Source organism: Lutzomyia longipalpis, chromosome 1, assembly GCF_024334085.1.
Source record: "Lutzomyia longipalpis isolate SR_M1_2022 chromosome 1, ASM2433408v1".
NCBI classification, from domain to species: Eukaryota; Metazoa; Arthropoda; class Insecta; order Diptera; family Psychodidae; genus Lutzomyia; species Lutzomyia longipalpis.
This window is the reverse complement of record NC_074707.1, coordinates 38,587,765-38,605,693: the sequence shown is the minus strand read 5'-3', so window position 1 is coordinate 38,605,693 and position 17,929 is coordinate 38,587,765. Positions and strand designations below refer to the sequence as shown.

The following is a 17,929-nucleotide window of genomic DNA, read 5'->3' as shown; positions in this document are numbered from 1 at the left end:
TCAATCAATCAGATGGTAATTTTGGTCTTTTCTCCCAAAAACTTCCTCCTTGTGTGCGATGTAGTCCTTCAATGGCTAAATCACCTTCTTGCTGCTGCATACTCTCTTGCCGTGGAAAGAAGCCAAAAGATTTATTGCGCAGACACAAGTACGAAAGAGTATGTAATTTGTTTCTAAATATCTCACCATTCTTTTCATAAAGTTTTCTACCGTAATAAATTTTCCTCCTTCCGATAAACTTTCTCGCCATATCCATGGGATTCCGGGGGATGTTCATGTGGTGATGTGCGTGGGGGTGAGGACATTTGGGTGAAAATTGTGTTTGCACTCTCCTTGTGCATAAAAGCATCATCATCAGCAGGAATTTTTCACGAAAACTGCGTCTAATGACAGAAACTTTTCCCGGCTCGTTACTTTATCAAATTGACCAATTTCCTCTAACGGGGACTATTGTAAGGATATATTCTCACCGTGGACGGATTCTTCTTCTCACCACTTCTCATTCCTTATTATTCCAATTTATTACTTCTTCAACGCTTTTAGTTGATTGATTGAGAAAATTTCTTATCTGACTTTGTTGAAATATTGAGAATAAAAATTTAGAAAATATAGAGAAATTTTTAAAAAATAATTTTCATTAAAACTCTCCAGACCAATGGTTGGTTTTTCCAGGAAATATTAGAGGGTGAAAATCCTAAGCCCACAAATCACTCACATTGGTGCCATTTACCGATGAATTTCGATAGGGGAGAAGAGATAAATTTCGCAACAGAAATCTTAAATCAATTAGAAATATGTCCAAACGATAAATTTTCCTCACTTTTTTTTTCTACGGGATGCCTCTGCGCACCCGAAAGAGAAACTTGCCACACTGTGGTATGAGATCCACCCACGTGGGTGAGAATCTCTGGGAAATTGCCACCCCAACTCCCACCCGCAACGAAAAAAAATTTGGACCAGGCAAAAAGCTCCGCTTTGTTTTATTGGTGGCGGCAGCTGAGTCTGGCTTGGTCTCTTTTCCTCCCAAAAACTTCCACCCACACACAGTCCTCTGACACCTTCTCAACGCGCTGGTTCCCCTTTTCACTCCAACACGTGCTGGTGGTCCCACCTAAATTGTGCCTCGCTGCGCCCCCTCCACCCATCCCGAGCGGGAGCTTTCCGCCAACGAAAGCGCACCCCCCAAAGCTGCGCATTTATCCTCCACTTTCAACTAATTTCCTTCCATTTGGGGTGAAGCTGGGCGCTCACCCTCTCACCCTTAGGGCGACCTCTTCAACGTTCGACTTTAATCGTTCTGCGAAGGTGCCAAGAGAACACCTACAGCATATTTCGTACAAAGAGGAAATTACCATCAGGCAATAATTCAAAAAATTACAAAAATAAACTTCAGAGACATTTTGGGGATGTGGGTGGGGTCATTTAAAAATAATATTCTTCATTTATTTCACTTAATTTAATGTTTTTTTTTTTATAAGTTATTAGTAACTAACTTAAATTAATCAATTAATATTATTTTTTAAAGAAATTATCTATATTAATTTTCTTTTTTTTTTCTAACGCTCTATTTAGATTTATTTGTTTTTTATTTTAAGATCTTTAGATTTATAAATTGTTTGTTGATATTTTTAGAATCCAGAATATTTAGATTTTTATTTTATCATTATTTGCGACGTAGAAGAATGATTATTTTTCCGAATTTCTTAAAACGGAAAATTCACAAGAAAAATTTTCTTAAAAGCTCGAAAGCTTTTGTCCTTAAAAATTTTTAGCTGTGATTCTTTTTTTCTTCACAATTTACTGGAGAAAATTAGAATCTTAAGCATCAGAATTTCGCCATTAAATCTACGACGAAAGAAGCCTCAAATCTCTACGTGAAAACCTCAACATAAAAACATAATTTCCTGAGATACACCCTGTAGAAGAATTTGTGAAACGATGGCATTTTATTATTTTTTTCCTTCTGGCTTGAAAAATTAATAGAAATGGCTTTTCGTGGAACTCGGCAAAATCTGTCTCTTTGTTTTGAGTTTTGAATTTCGCTCACAGTGTATCAACATGGGACGAGGGGTTAATCGCACATGGATAAGCTAAATTTCTTGCAAAATTATCTGGCGTATACTGCAAAAATTCTCACGATTAACTTTCTCAGGGCATCAAATGGGGAGTTTCGGGCGAAAAAATCTCTCGCGCGCGCGTCTAAATTTACACACATCCACGAGAAAACAGCTTTCATGGGTGGATTGAACTCTCGCGCGCCATCCACCATATTTTCGACGCAATGGAAAATGCTGTCACCACTGATACCTTATCATTGCACAAATTGTCTGGATTTGTGCATTGGGCCGTGTCGAATTTCGTATCGAAATGCCCACTTTTATCGCGCGCCACATATAAGCAGAGAAACAGACGCTTCTTTTTTTTCGTGCGGTTTGGACAAACTTTCTCCTTGAGAAGAATCACGTGATTGCGCGTCCCATAGAGGCCCTCTAAGTCTCTCAACAAGTCTCTCCTTTGATAAGAAAATTTTGCCCCTTATCACCGAGGAGCTATGTGATAAGAGAAGCTTGAGAAAGCGATAAAACGCTCTGTGAGAAAATATAAAGTGATTAGAAAAGGTTTTTTTTTTGCTCAAGAGTTTGTTTGAATATTGATTGATTTTTTAGTCTATCGTTTCATAACATTTGTAGAGTGGAAAATAAATTCCAAAATAATTTTTTTATGATTTTATTTTTACTTGAATTTTAATTGAATTTTGGAATTAGACTGCTCTGGACAATTTTGAAATTAGAGACTGCAAAAATTTCAAAGCTGTTAAAGCTTTCTTAAACAGTTAGAAATTTTCTTTTCTTAAAAAAGCTTCTCTATTCTAGAAAAAATAAATAAAAATTAATCCATTATTACAAATCGTTCTTCTTTTATCTTATCTCAAGTAAACTATCTAGTTCTAATGGAAAAAGCTCGGAAAAACTTATTGAATTTTTCTTAAGAAGAAAAAAGCTCTCTTCAATCAATTAAACAAAAAAATATTTTTAAAATACAAAAATATGAAAAAAAGTATTCTTGATGAATGAAACCGTAAGAACTTTTCCACCAACTGCTTTTCTAATCCTCTCATTTTAATTTTCAAACCAAACACTGCAAAATGCGGTGCATTTTAGAGGAAGTTAAACTGCGCACTTTACCGAGAAGGTCGTGGCACGCAAAAATGTATATATTTTTCGCAAAAATGGGGATCACTTTGGGAGCTCTGTTATCTCATACATTTGCGCTACTTCATCCCGATGATTAGAGAGCTTTTTTAGCTACTCTCGCGTTCGCGGTAGACCTTGAGAAGTGAATGTGTGGGGCTCCTGCCAAACACGCGTCTCCGGAGGAGGAAGACCCACAAATACCCGCCACAGTTCTTTTGGATCTGCTCTGTGTCGACCACGTGGCATTAATGCTGGTGTGCGATTTTATTTACTCCGTAGTGTGGAAGTGTTCCTCTACATCCAATTTGTTTACAAAACATTGCGCGTAAATTTACGCCGCGATTTAATTCAATGGCCTCTTTCTTCGTATCATCATCTTCTCAAGTATTTCAAATATCTGCTGGGCCCTGAGGTCTATGGAAATTTTATGGAGAAGAGGAAAAATGATGAAACCTATTGGGGGCCCTTTTTTGCAGAGCCCCTTTATTGGGCTCCGCAGAAAAGGGATAAGAAACGGTTCACGGTAGTATATAGAAAGACCCGTTCTTAGTATATAGCGTGCGTGTGGTTCGCCTACGGAAAATTCAATTTTCTACTGCGCACTTGGTCGACGCAGTACGACTCAGGAGCGAACCAATCCGCGGTACCGTAGCACAGGAATGCCGTGGAGGGTCAAGAGAGACAGAGACGGGCCACAGGGATGATGGAATGCGACGAGGACGGCTGCATTTTCCACCCCCAACGAGCAGGGTGCTTCCATCGGCTGGTGGCTGGTGGCGTGTCCTCAGTCGTGATATCACTGCTCTCTGGTGAATATCTTATCGCTTGGTGCCTCTTATCGGCGCAATAATCGCATTTCACCGATCGCGACTCCGTCTGTGTGGGCGATTTGTGTGAACCTTGACCACCTCGGTAGCATTTCCCATCATTTTCACCCAAACAATCTCCACACCGCGCTGTTTAAATGCGTATCTTGCTTTCGTGATAACAATTCCCCGTAAAAGAGTGCAAAGGTGTTGGCTTTAGCTGTGTGTTGGAATCTTTCATTATAAGAAGCCTAATAAGGTCTTGGCTCAAGTTTAGAGATTCTTAAAAGTCTTATAAAAAATTCTTAATGAAGAAGTTTGAATTATTAATTTAAAATTTAACTGATCTTAACGAAATTCAAATATTCTTTGAGGTTTCTACTCGTAAAGAAAATCCAGTTTAAGGTGAAAGGTTTAAGCTTCTTAGTTTTTTTTTTAATAATTTACTTAATTTAGAATAAAATACATCCTAATTTTTGTGAAGATCTGCGAGCTCTTTAGCAATTTTGTAAGTTCATTGAATGTTCCTTTAATTTTTGATTTTTTATAGTAAGAAGAGTTTCCGATTATATACCGCCAAACATTATTTTTATAAGAAAACCCGAAAAAATCTTTACCAGAATTTAAATATTTATTTAAACTGGGTTTCAGGTCAAAGGTCCAAACGATTTTTATTAGGTAGTTCTTTTCTCAATCTCTGTTCTTCAATTTCCTTTAATATAAGACCTAACTAACGTTTTTATTAAAATACTCCTTAACTGCATTTTATTGCAAAGACTTAAAAATCTTATGAGAATCATACTACGTATGTATTTTAATTCCAGTTTTAATTATTACTATACTTAATATTTTTTTCACTAAAAATATTACGAATTAAATGAGCTTTAAGAGTGAAATAAAATAAAATATACACCTGGAATAAATAAAAAAAAATCTTCTGCTTATAAGTATCTACGTACGAACTTCTTATCAGAATGTTTCTTAAGCAGTTGGCAAACTTTTTAGTTAATTTCTCTTATTCTTTTAATAATTAGCTTTTAAAGTAAAACAAAAGAAAATACATCTGGATTCTGGAATGTAATTTAAAAAAAATCAATAACTAAATTATTTACGTACCTACAAACTTTTTATTCGAAAGTCTCCATGTAAGTTGTCTTACTTTTTTATCTAGTTTTTTTTTTTCAATTTTATAATTAGCTTCGCCATCTGATAAAGACGTCTTATAAAATAAAATTTTCTCCCGTAAGGTGACAATTTTTCATAAGGTACATTAACGTATTTTACGGGTCATTAAAAAATTAATGGACTGATTTAGGAAGTATAGCAATGATATCACTGGTAATTACAAAAAGTTCGCATTAAATAAGTAAAACCTACGTTGAAGACTCATTAAGTGATTTTCTTTTAGTTTCACGGACAAGAAAAGTTAATCATATAAATAATTGTTGCGTTAATGTTAACGTCAGTGAAAAGAACAAATAGAAAGAATTGAATTTAATGATTTTGGTCTTATTCTTAAACATTATTGGAACGTTTTGACCTACATAATTTGCTAAATAATTAAAAGTATGTATAATACAAAGCTCGTTAAGAACTTTTTTTTTAATAAGAAGTCTACGGAATTAAAAATTTTTTTTAAAGGTTTTAAAGTCTTTTACGATCTTAGATAAATTCTTAAATTTTTAAATATTCTGTATATTTTTTAACCGGATGGAGAAAATTATGATTTTTTCTTTAGGTTTTAAAATTAATTAATTTTTTTCTTTCATAATTTAAAATTAACGTTAGATCCCAAGATTTTTTATTTATTATTCTATTTTTGGATTTTAGGAATAAGATGTAAATAAGATTTTAATTTGGGGGCTTCAAAAATAATAAAGATCAGCAGTCTTACATGCTAATACTTTAAGGGAATGAAAACGGGTTAAGGGGACTTTTCCTAAACTGATTCTTTTCTCATTTTTTGCATATCGAAATAACTAATTTTAAGCTTAAAATCTACTATTTAGCTACTAGTTAAATATGTTTTAAATTATTTAGAAAATTAATAATTTCAAAAGCAAACAAATTAAAGTTTAATTTTCAACACAAAGCCATTCGGAAGATCAACCAAACATGACTAAAAACCTTAAACTTTACATTCACAGAGTTCAATAATAAATATCTCTAAAACTATTAATTTGAAGTTTTCAAGAGACTTTTGCACTCTAAAGAAACAAAAAATCCAACTCCATATAGAGCTAAAGCACGAGCCGAGCAACAAAAAGGCGTATGCAGGAATTATACGGTGAGAAATTGTCATAAATTTTAAATTGTAAATCGTAGGTCTGAAATATTTCGGAGTCACTTCCTCCTCACCGACACTTTCTATATAACACCAACTCCGTGTTAGCCTTTGTCCGCCTTGGAGTCTCTCTCAATTTACAATGAAAAAAAATCCCCCGAAATGAAGATAAAGCCCAACAATGCGAGATAACTTTGTCTCGAAATGCAGATGAATAAGAAATTGCTGCTTTTTTCGTATGTGGCATCTTCGGTGTGTTGAACTAAATGCAATTTGTGGGTCACACATCATTGTCTGGTATCGTTGTCTCAAAGGCACAGTCAACGGTGTGGGGACAACGTGGGGGCGGGCAGAATTGAGAGATGACTTACGAAATCACGCGGGCTGTGCGATGATCTGCAAAATGATGGCATGGCTAGCGCGCGTTATTGACATTTGAAGATGCGAGAATGTGGCGTAGTATTGTTGTGGCTTTTGGGCTCTTGAGCAGAAAAGGTGGTCCAGGTGATTCTTTTTATTACACATGAATTCCAATGATGCGAATTTAAAAAAAAACCTACAAAAATGTGTGGTCCAGTGCGTATAGGATTGGAAGCACTAAAAGGCAAAAATTTTCTTACAGAGCAAAGATTAAAGTTTTGCGTATCAAACTGGCGCCATTGGTGATTGCGGGGCCGAGCAGTGATCACATCCATGGGTCCACCACTGACTCAATCACCGATGATGGAGCTATGAAAATGTGAAATCCCATGAATTTCAACGACTGAATTTGTCAATAATCTCAAAGAGATTGTGTGTAGAGACGTTTTTTTTTGATTTTGAACATTATACATCTTATGTGGACCCTCTGTGTGTTCCTTTTTGCCATCTTCGCGCGCACACACTTCCATTTATTAATTAATTCAAAATTCCGCGTCGTCTTCTTTTATTCTATCAGAAACAATTTGCATCTCATTTACGCCATCATTGAGTATGCAATAAAACTCGATTTTTATGCATGATGTCTCTGTGTGTCTTTGGTCGCCGTTTTTGCTCTTCCTCCTCACTTTAGAATTAAGTGTACAACGCAGACATGGCGAAAGAGGTGTGTACCGAAAGAATTGCGAGATTTTTTTTCTTGTCTTCTCTTCTTCATCTCACCTTAGCCTTTCTTACCCCAGCATCGTCCCCGTGTGATCTTCTTTTTTATCGTAATTGCACTCACATTATAATGCTTTCCGAGCTCATTTTCGCAAAAATATTGCTAAAGAGAGGAAGCCAAGAGCAGCAGTGCAGTAGTATATAGCTGCTAAGACAAACTATATTCTAAAGGTATGCAAATTTACGGAAATTCTCAATTAGGCTTCCGCGCGGCATCTAAACAAGATAGATTATTGTTAGATAAGATTTGAAAAAAAAGGTGAAATTACACAACACCTCGTATATGGATTAATTTCCATTGAGCCTATTTCTTATCGAGGGGGTCACTCATTCCAAGATGGATTGACCTTAATTGGAAGTATAAGTTTTTGCTATAATACTTATGTCTCCCATGGCTCCAGATCCATCAAAAGTCTGAGAGATGGCTAGTTGATAAGGGCAAAATTAATTTGCTAAAAATTCATGCTCAAATAATATCAAAAAATTCTCTATTTTCACTACAGATTTTTTAACCCTAAAGTGCCTAGAATTTTTTGACACTTTTATACAGTCTTTTGTTTAAATTCTCTCCAAATGAATTTTTTTTCTCTAGCAATTTTTGTAGTTAGAATGTTTATGTTAGTTTAAATGAATGTGAACATAGTTTGAAAATAAGTTTTCATGAATGGGAAAGTTTTATCTGTTTTAGAACCGATTTTCTCAAAATTATTCTGTTTAGAATTTTGTTTCTAATAACAGAACGGTTAAAGAATTAATTTTGTTTAACTTTTTAGACTTGATTGCTTAAAGCATCAAACCTGACTTGAATGTAAAATCCGAAACAGAAATGAAAACGTGTTTAGTTAACAAACTTATTTTTTGAAAATACAGGCTAATTCTTACTATGAAAAATTTAAAACTTGAGTAAAAACTTGTCAAAGAATTTTTTTCTTTACCAAGTAGTTTTAAAAATCTTTATTTTTTTTCAATATTTAATTTTGTAACGTTTTTAAGATTTAGACTCATTATGACTACTAAAATCAATACCCTAACAGATTTAGATAAAGTCGGCCATTGTGTAGGAAAAAATACAGGAAAAATTAATTTTTCTTTTATAAAATAAAATTGTTACAGACGATTCCTTAAAGGGTTAATACTTTGTGAAAAACAACTAATAAGATATTTAAAAATTTAATTTCTTTAACAATATTTTTGAGAGAGTTTGAAAAGCAAAGAAGCTTTCTTAAAGAAAATGTTTTCTTTGATTTTCTCCATCAAATATATGCGTTACATATAGAAGAATCAAAGAAATCCTTATTTTAGAAAAATCTTATTAGTAAACAAGTTTTTTATGATTAATATTAAAGAATCTTTATTAGAATTTATGGGAATTTGAAATTACAATTTCGTAGCCCCTTTTTTCGGTGTCAAGAACCACTCAAAGAATGTGCCGACCGCAAGTGAGAAGAGGACGCTAGATTGTCGGGAATTAAGGGATTTCTCTTAGCTTTTTCTTCCTCTCTTTGCTATCTTTTCTGTGCTGGGTGGAAAATATGAGAAAAATTAACTGACAGCGTATCTCGGCCCATCATTATTAATCAACTGTCCAGAGTGGATGCGATAAGGCGGTGTAATCAAGTTGGTAGCCATGGCATGTGCCCTGAAGGCTAGACGGGGAGCGGGGTATATCGCTATATATGTGCTTTATGTATATTATGGAAAAAAAGCTCTCCCTGATATTTTCCACACGATCACGTGTACGGAATTGCGAAGAGATGCTGTGTGAGGCAAAGAAAAAAAGGCGCACCAGGAAAGCTCCAAGTTGTCGCGGGCGCATGGGAAATGGGGCGAAGTTTGTGGTGGGGTGAGGGGTAGATGTGCGCGGATTGGGGCTAGGAGCACCCAATTTTCTCCACTCTTGAATGTTTCAGCTCGGATTGGGGGGCTTCGCGCGCGCTGGAGATGTGGCTGGGTAGCTGTGCTCGTAACCATGTAAAAATGGATGCGAATTGTACATAATGTAGCCATAAGAGAGGTTTTTCGTGGTTTGTTGTACATATAGAAATGGGGGGCACTGAGAGAGCTCCGCACACGAACACCCATTCAGCGGCTATAGAGGCAGAGCACAAGCTAAGTGTATTGGAGGAGTCGACATGGTTCTCTGTGTGGCTGTGCCATCACAAAACTGCCCGCTTGGCGATTGCTGTACGATGTGAGACGGGTTTAGTTGTGTGTTCACATCCGGATCGAGAGCAAGTTCGCCTGTACGAAGTTAATTTGCCAAGAAGCCACGAGGTCGCGACCGCAGTTGTATTTTTGTCGTTCACACTGACCCCATCAGCCGCCCCCCTTTGCGTTGTTCAAGTTGCAACCAAACAACCCTTCCCAAAATTGCTGTGCCTTGCAGTTCTATCATACCCATGTGACTAGGCGAGGTGGTAGCTCCCCCTGTGTGCAGTGTATGGACTATCGCGCGGGTATTCCTTGGGTGGAAAAATCCTCTCTCGACGACCAGTGTATCGTGTGTGGGAAAATTCCTCAAGGAAAAGTGGTGTGTGAAAAAGTGCGGACTGATCGTGAACAATTTACTTTTACTTAATGGTACCAGAAGTTCTTTTTTTTACTGTACGCCTCACAAGTTCTCTTCATTCGTGACCCAAGCGCGAATTTCATTCGTGAATGTTGGCGGTTATTTATTTAGAAAGAAAAATTTTTCCTCCACACATACATCCCCCCGATGTATGTTTGCAATATTCTTAACTAGTGAGTTCTGGTTATTATTATCTCAAACAATATTACTCAAACAGCACCCAACCGAGTGGGCACGGAGTGTGAATTGGGGAGAAACAGGGAGCTGTAATTGATGGTTGGTTAGTTCGGAAACTGTTGGGAATATTTTTTTTCTATAAACATATCCCAATGTTTAAAAGTTGGACAACTTGGCCATTCAAGTGTTAACTTGGCCTAGAAGTTAGGGTACTTCTAACTAAGAGTTTCTTCTAATTTAGACTTTAGGAAACAGTTTAAGAGCATACCTAGGTTGAATATGATTCGATTTATGCTCAAATTCAAATTTCTTTTTATGATCTGTTTCTTTCAACGATGATTTTCTTTCAAGGATCAATTTTTCTAATGATTGTGTTTTTCGTATGATCGATAACGGCCGAGGTTTTAAGACAATCAAGTTTTTCTAAAGATCATTGTTTTCCGTTGATAGAATTGTTCAAACGATCAGTTTTCTTCAAACTATCGAATTTTCTTAACGATCGAGTTTTTAAACGATCAAGTTTTTCAAATGATCGAGTTTTCCTAACGATCAATTTCCTCAAACAATACAGTCTTCCATAAAAAGTAAACATAGAAAAATTATATAAATATATCGAACGATATAACTGGAATTAAAACGCATTCAGTAGTCTGTGGCTTGTGGTTTTGCGATCTTCCAACTCTGTCCAATCGTCTACGTAGTGGCGACTCCTAGCTTCTGTGTAGAAGGTTTATGTAGCAAATTGATACACCAAATCGACCATCCAAGTCAATTTATTCATTACTGAGTGCACACAGGGAGTTTTGATAAGTGCTTGTACTTCGCCATTGCGCTCAGTCATGAGGATCGCGATCGTGAATCGGGTATAGAGCAACTCGATCGCGGTATACTCTTCAGCACACAACCAAAGTTCTTACCAAGCGATCATGCAATAAAATGTGAAATAATTAACATTTTTCTTCAACCGAAAAAAAAATACTCACACACATCGTGCGATCGTAGATAAAAAGTTTGTGCTGCGGTGTATGTGTGCCAATTGTAGGTGATCTTCCTCACTCGCGTTAGCCTATCTCTCTCCCCCTATCAGATTGTCAGTATAATTTTCGTGCTCTTGGTTCGACTTTTCCCACTTCTTTACACTCGTTGCCAGCAATAGTGATCGTATTTGATCACGTGTTAATCATTTACATAGCGCGCCTGTGTGCGATATCGCGTCTCTGCAAACTCTCTTCTATAGAGCGCCTAGAACCTCTCCACTATCTCACGAGCCGCTTTTCTTGCCCCGCCAGTCGTTTGCAAACTACGTCTCAGAATAAATTCAGCACAACTCCGTGGATTTTTTTTCGCTGCTATATACTAACATATACATACATTACAAGTCCACTTTCATACTTCACGCGGACGGAAGAAATAAATGGGCTCGAAATGCCTCTCAATCGGAAATTTTTTTTCTTGTTCGAGGATAAAAAGAATTCTGCACTTATGGCTGTGAAGGTGCCTTTTCTCGTGGTCTCCGACCTCACATTTCTGGGAGGGTTTCCTCGGTGCACAAAAACTCGTCTGAGGACGAGCCAAAATGGTTCCGATGTGAGATTAGGAACATCCTGTAATTTTTTGTGCAGGTAGAGGCGCCCCGATGTGCAAAATTAATAGGAAAGACACCACTGCGGTGGAGACGTAAACCGCGTGAATTTTAAAGGCGGCTTGTTTGTACTAAAAAAATAAATTACATGATGTTTTTGTTGAAAAAAAAGTAGCTTTGAATAATATTAAAAAAAAAAGAATTAGATAATTTTATAGGCAGTTTTAAAATTTGTACTAAATTAGTACTAAATGTTTATAGGTTGTACTAAATATTGTTAGATGCTGGATCTTTTACTAGATCTTTCAAAATACGCACACATAAAGAAACACTGAAAAAAAATGTGAATCATGTCACGGCCTTGCCGTCCTCTATGTACTAAAATAAAATAAAAAATTGTTACATTTCTATTATTAAAAAGGATATTAGGTAATTTTTTAAAAATATTTTGATGAATAACAATAAAAAACGAAATGAATTATTTTAAATAATATTATTTTTTAAGGAAGTTGTAGTACTAAATTTTTTACAAATTATATTTGTTTCTTTGAACCTTAAAGAGAGAAACGTGCTCCAATACATAATTTATTAATGTTAGATAAATTATTTTGGTCTAGTAAGTACTAAAAACTTTAAACTTTTTAGTACAAAACACAAAAAAGTATTTTTTTTATCTACCTAATGTTTTATTTAATCTTATCAAATCTTTTGCTTATCAAGAAAAATGTTTTAGCGGTTTTTTTTACGCTTAAGCCAGTTCAGCCATTTCGGCGCAGACCCCTAGAGTGCATTGAATTGCAATTTACCAAAACGATCTTCCACCAGAGAGTAGAAAGTTGCAAGAAGAGGTTCTTCATTTTTTTCCTTCCACATTTTTTCCATGCAGGTGTGCTGCGAATATCTTCGATCGTAAAGCCATTAACTTATACCTTTACACATTTTTTTGGGTGGTATGAAAGAATGGAAACAAACAATATTCACGAATGACTGTCGCACTTCCTTAAACTCATTAAAATCATTAAAAACCCTTTTAATGTTCACCCCAGAATCATAAACCTCGTGCCAAGGTGTAATTAATTTGTGATTTTTTTCTCTTTCTTCACCTACAGGAGACAAATCCCAGTTCATTGTGAATAAATTAAGGTTAAAAACTAGACCGTCATTTAGTTCTTAGAGAGATTTCCTAGTAGTGGTGTGTTTTAGTGAGCAAAAAAAAGCTCAAGTGTGTTCGTAAGCACAAAACGACTTGTCGTAAAGGAAGGTGGTGATTGTGAAGTAGCAGAAGTAAGAAAAAAAAAGAAACATTTTAAGAGTTCTGACGACGATTATAAAATAATAAAAGTGGTCCACAGAATATTAGAGTCTTTCACTTGTGGCAAGTTTGCGCGATAAGACAAGAAACTGAGATTAGTGGGAGATTAATCCAGTTGATTTACGAGAGATAAATTCTGTGCGCGAAGTTTTGTTTGGAGAAGTCAGTGAAATTTTGTAGTTGTTGTTGTCTGTCACTTGTGAAGCCAAAGTGAGTTGGATGGATTCATTCGGAGGTATTTGGCCATCGCCACCGCGAGGCCTCGACGGTGTCTCCAACGATGGCTTACCTATGGAGACCCTCACTGAGCTTCAGGATGGCAATTTTGAGCCACAGACCAGGGCCAGATCCAATACATGGCCCCTACCACGACCCGATAACATCGTTGAACCCAGCGATGATGCTGAGAGCAATAAATGCAGCAATCAGCAACTATCTGCAGGTAATAGTGAATTCTTATTAATGTGTAGAGGATGCGTGAAGAAATGGAGGCGCCACGTACAACCAGGCGTCTCCATCGCATTTTTTGGTTAATTTTAAATTAAAAGTGGAACGCTCGATAACCTCATTTGGATTTATTTTTAGTTTTAATTCATGTACTAAGAAACTAAGCAATACATTGCCAATTTTCCCGATATAGGGGAGAGGGGGGAAGATATCAAAATAATAATAATTAAAGATGAAAACTATGGACAGTACATACATACACAGGTTCGTGCTATGTATCTTATTTTATTGTTTAAGATCGAATATATGTAACGTTTTTAACAAATGGAGATATAAATCGCTGGGCTTAAGTTTCATGACTAATTACTTTGAATACAATATTTAAAAATTCAATAAAAATAGTACCTACTAAACCTTTACGTAATGTGAATTGATAAAAAATTTTTTAATATACCTACCTTTAATTAAAATTCCTTCTCAAGGTATTCAGATATTTCTTTTAACGGAGAAAAACCTTGACCTTCTTCTTAAATTAAAATTGTCTTAAGAAATTAATCTACTTCCCTATTTTATAAGAGGTTAAAAAAGCATCAAAAGATCTAAAATTAGCCGAGACACTTTTTTGTACTATAAAAGAACTATAAAAAACCTGAAGGACTTTTTCAGTCTTTAAAAGAATAACAGATTTTACAAACTCATTTTTCCATAAAAATGAAATCTTGCGCGAATCTTTGGTTATGTTCTTACACTGCTCTGCAATATTATCAACCAGGATCATGTGATAAATTAACCAAAAAGTATTAAATTCTTTATTTTCTTAATAAAATATTTTAAAACATATTTCAGGATAATTTAATTGAGATTCACAGAAAACAAAACTATTTCAATATTCAGAAAATTCGGCAAAAATTCATTTTAAATCTTTTAAATTATTAATTATTAAAATAAATTACCCACATAAAAGACAACATTAAATTCTTTTTTCACTGACATTAATTAAGAAATGTTAAACAACGAAAAAAGAACAATAAATTCTATTGTAAATTTGTTAATAATGGAGCTATTAAATTTATATTTAGAATTTAAAATGAGAATTACGTATTTTTAGACATTTGACTTTTTGCTCTTAATTTATCGTTTTCTTCTAACGCTTCTAAGCGTGTTTTATCGTCATTTGATCATATTTTCTTATCATTCAGAATATTCAAGAAAAAAAAACAGAACACTGTGGGATCTGTGGGATTAAAAGAAAATTTATTGAGCTAAGAATTAATTTAACTTACAATTTCGCACGTTTCGTCTTACATAAAAAAGTGTAAAAAGCTCCTCAGAAATATTCAACAAAAATCTCAAAATTATTTGCATTTGGTAGTTCTGCTTTTTTTTTTGTAAAGAGGATTTAGTAAGATCTTGGAACTTTCACAATACAAAAAACCTTCTTATGTATTCACTGTTGACTTTGGATATATATCGACCCAAAAAATCGATGACTTATTCAATCCATCGTCACATGGGCCAGACACACGGGTCCACGCGAGATCCCACAGAGTCGCAATTTATTCCGGTTTAGCATTTTATTGTGACGAAGATGAAAAAAAGAAGTAGAAAAGAATTTTGTGAGAACTTTTATTTTGCATTTAAATTTTATACACAGAGCTATGACGTCCCAGTCGACATTTATGAGATTTTGATTGAGTGCACAAGATCGCACTTTGTCTTCTCTTCTGCTGAAATTTTAGCATTTTTTCTTCCTCCCGTGGGCGTTCTCGCGTTGCTTTTTTCCTGGATTAGTTGCCTGAGGCGTCCCGAGGGGAGGAAACCTGGCTTCATTGTCGCGCGATCAAGTGAATTTTAAATGACGATCAACATCGAGAAATATTCTACAAATGTGCAACATTTGCATGATTGGAATTGCATCATTTTTGCCACATTAGGCATTCCTATTGACGACAAGGGGACTGCAACTTTACTTCGTTTGAGATTTAATTTAAAATTAAAAATTTAAATGCAATTTAAATATCAATAAGGAATGGAAGCAATCGATTATACGAGAAAGAAATATATAAATCAATAGATTCGGAAAACCGGGATTAACAGAAAGTCAGATAAAAGCTTAAGAAAAGCTCAAGATTCATTTTTTTCCATAGAATCAGAGGTAAAAGTTCCAAGAAGCCTTTGCAGGGCGAGAATTGAGCTTTTTGACTGACTTAATTATCCTCAGTCTCCCCTACATGAAAACTACAGTAAAAAATTTATTTAAAAAGAAGGGGAGAGATCTAGAATAATTTGAAGAAAGAAATGTGTCAGCACTTTTCACAATTATGCGCATTTTATTACCTTCAGTGGAATTTCTGCACACAATTTGATACATGAATTCATCCAATTAACTTAAAGAGTTTAAAGAAAAATTCAGAGGAAGTTGCTTCGCTGTATGCTCGGAATTTTATTGATAATTAAGGTTTGTTTTTAATGTTAAAAATGATTCACAATTAATGAAAAAAATTATGTTGTTTACTGCTTATTTTGTAAAGCATAATATTTATCAGTTGTTTCTTCTAACGAGTAGAATGATTAATAAATATATACATACATTGCTATATAGGTTTGTATATATTAAATATAGAAACTATTGTACTAAAAAACTTCAAAAAAAAAAAAAAGAAAAAACCTTTTAAAAAAAGATCTTTAAAGAAAATAATCAAAAAAATTTAAATTCAATCAATTATAGTTACAAACTCTTCTTTCCTTAATTCCGCTGCGAGTTTAGTTTGCAATAAGAAAGTAAAATTGCAGGTGTGTGTTACACACAAAAGTCAGCTGGTAAACTCGTAAAAATACCTTAAAACCCTGATCTCAAACATGCGTTTAAAAAGATCTCACATTTGGAAAACCCCAAACATGCCGGGAGAGCGCGCGAATTGAAAAATATTTGATGCGTAAATTTTTCAGAGTTTGTGTTTTTGAAGACTTTTATATCGCCTTTCGTATCTGGTGCGTGCCCCCAGATTTTTTTTCTCATGACGCTCAAACTGATAACGCGACGCTTGTAACTTTCAGTATATGTACCCATCTTCACTCAAATATCATGTTTTCTGTTCATTTTGATTAAATACAGAAAAAAATGAAAATTGATGGAATTTAACACGAAATGCGGGGTTTTGTTACAACAGAAAAAAAATTTGTTGATCTGTTTATTTTGTGAAAGAATCAAAATTTGATGATTTTGTATGTTTGCTTCCAGCAGCTGGTCAACAAATCACATCCCCGAATGTGGCATCGTCGAAGAAAAATTCATCGCGACGAAATGCTTGGGGAAACCTCTCGTACGCCGACCTAATTACCCAGGCCATCAGTTCGGCGTCCGATAATCGGCTCACACTGAGCCAGATCTACGAGTGGATGGTGCAGAATGTTCCGTACTTTAAGGACAAGGGCGACTCAAACAGCAGTGCAGGATGGAAGGTGAGTCAATAAACTCCACATATGAGACATAGACTGTTGCACAGTGCAAGTGCCAAGTGAAGCCCTTGGGCTGATTTTGTTGACATTGCAACCCATATGGCATTGTTTCTGAGTCAAAGAAAAGGAATTTCATGTATAAGAAATGAGTTGATGATTTAAAAATAATTTTAAGGAATGATCCTACTGTCTGGATATTTATGGAATGATTCTAATAGGATAATTAGTAGAATTTACAAATTACAAGAATTTTTCTAAATTAAAGAAATTATTCTTCGTTAGAATTAAGAAAAATTTAACATTTTTTTTTATTTCGAATAATTCTTATAAACAGTGAGAATTCTTGGAAATATATTTTATTAAACATTCATGAAAGGTTTCTTGTGTTCACGAAACGTTAAGTGATTCTGAAAATTCTTAAATTAGAAAAAAAATCAGAATTCAAATTCTGAAGCGTTTTTAGAGATCATAAAACTATTTTAAAGATATTTTTATATACAAGATTCTTTGAATTCACCTTTTTAAGAATCACGAATCATTTATTATGTTCACGAACCTGTTTCTGATTCTCACTGTTTTCATATCAGATGAGAATTAGGAATTTTAATCATGAAACACTTTTAGAAGTTATTCAGCTATACGTTACTATTAGGATTTTCATCATATATGGATTCTTTTAATTTATATATATTTTTTTAAAGAATTACGAAATGTTTCTCATGTTCCCGTTAAAGATTCTAATTCTGAAATTTTATTGTTGGAGGGAGATATTTAAGAATTAAGCAGTGGAACTTTTTTTAATCAATAATCTATTTTTAGGATTTTCATTATACTTAGAAGCAGTTTCTTATTCTCAAGATTCTTTAAATTAGAAGAAAAATTTTCAGAATTCAATTTGTGATTTTTTTAAAGAATAAGAAAATTCGTTATTAAGGAAACAGTTTAAATGATTCGCAAAT

The 17,929-nt window shown here is 34.6% G+C and overlaps 1 protein-coding gene and 1 long non-coding RNA gene across 10 annotated transcripts in view; one reads left to right on the top strand and one right to left on the bottom strand.

Moving 5' to 3' along the window:
* The first annotated feature begins 3,985 nt into the window (after positions 1–3,985).
* The window catches only part of LOC129787216 (forkhead box protein O), a 101,789-nt gene continuing 87,845 nt past the window's right edge, over positions 3,986–17,929 (top strand). For 2 of the 9 annotated variants that reach the window (XR_008750201.1, XM_055822609.1), the window contains exons 1-3: positions 9,614–10,004; positions 12,862–13,506; positions 16,756–16,973. Coding sequence is in view for 6 of the 9 variants with exons in the window: in XM_055822609.1 (XP_055678584.1) it covers positions 13,284–13,506; positions 16,756–16,973 (441 nt within the window). In the remaining 3 variants the exon portion in view is untranslated. Of the gene's footprint in view, positions 6,288–9,613; positions 10,167–11,025; positions 11,209–12,861; positions 13,507–16,752; positions 16,974–17,929 lie in introns of those variants that run through there. The other 7 variants (XR_008750200.1, XM_055822604.1, XM_055822606.1 and 4 more) reach the window with 6 other exon arrangements.
* Positions 10,750–11,360, bottom strand: LOC129787226 (uncharacterized). The gene is made up of 2 exons (XR_008750205.1): positions 11,154–11,360; positions 10,750–11,082 (listed from the first exon to the last, which is right to left on the bottom strand). It is a non-coding gene; the product is annotated as an uncharacterized LOC129787226 (long non-coding RNA).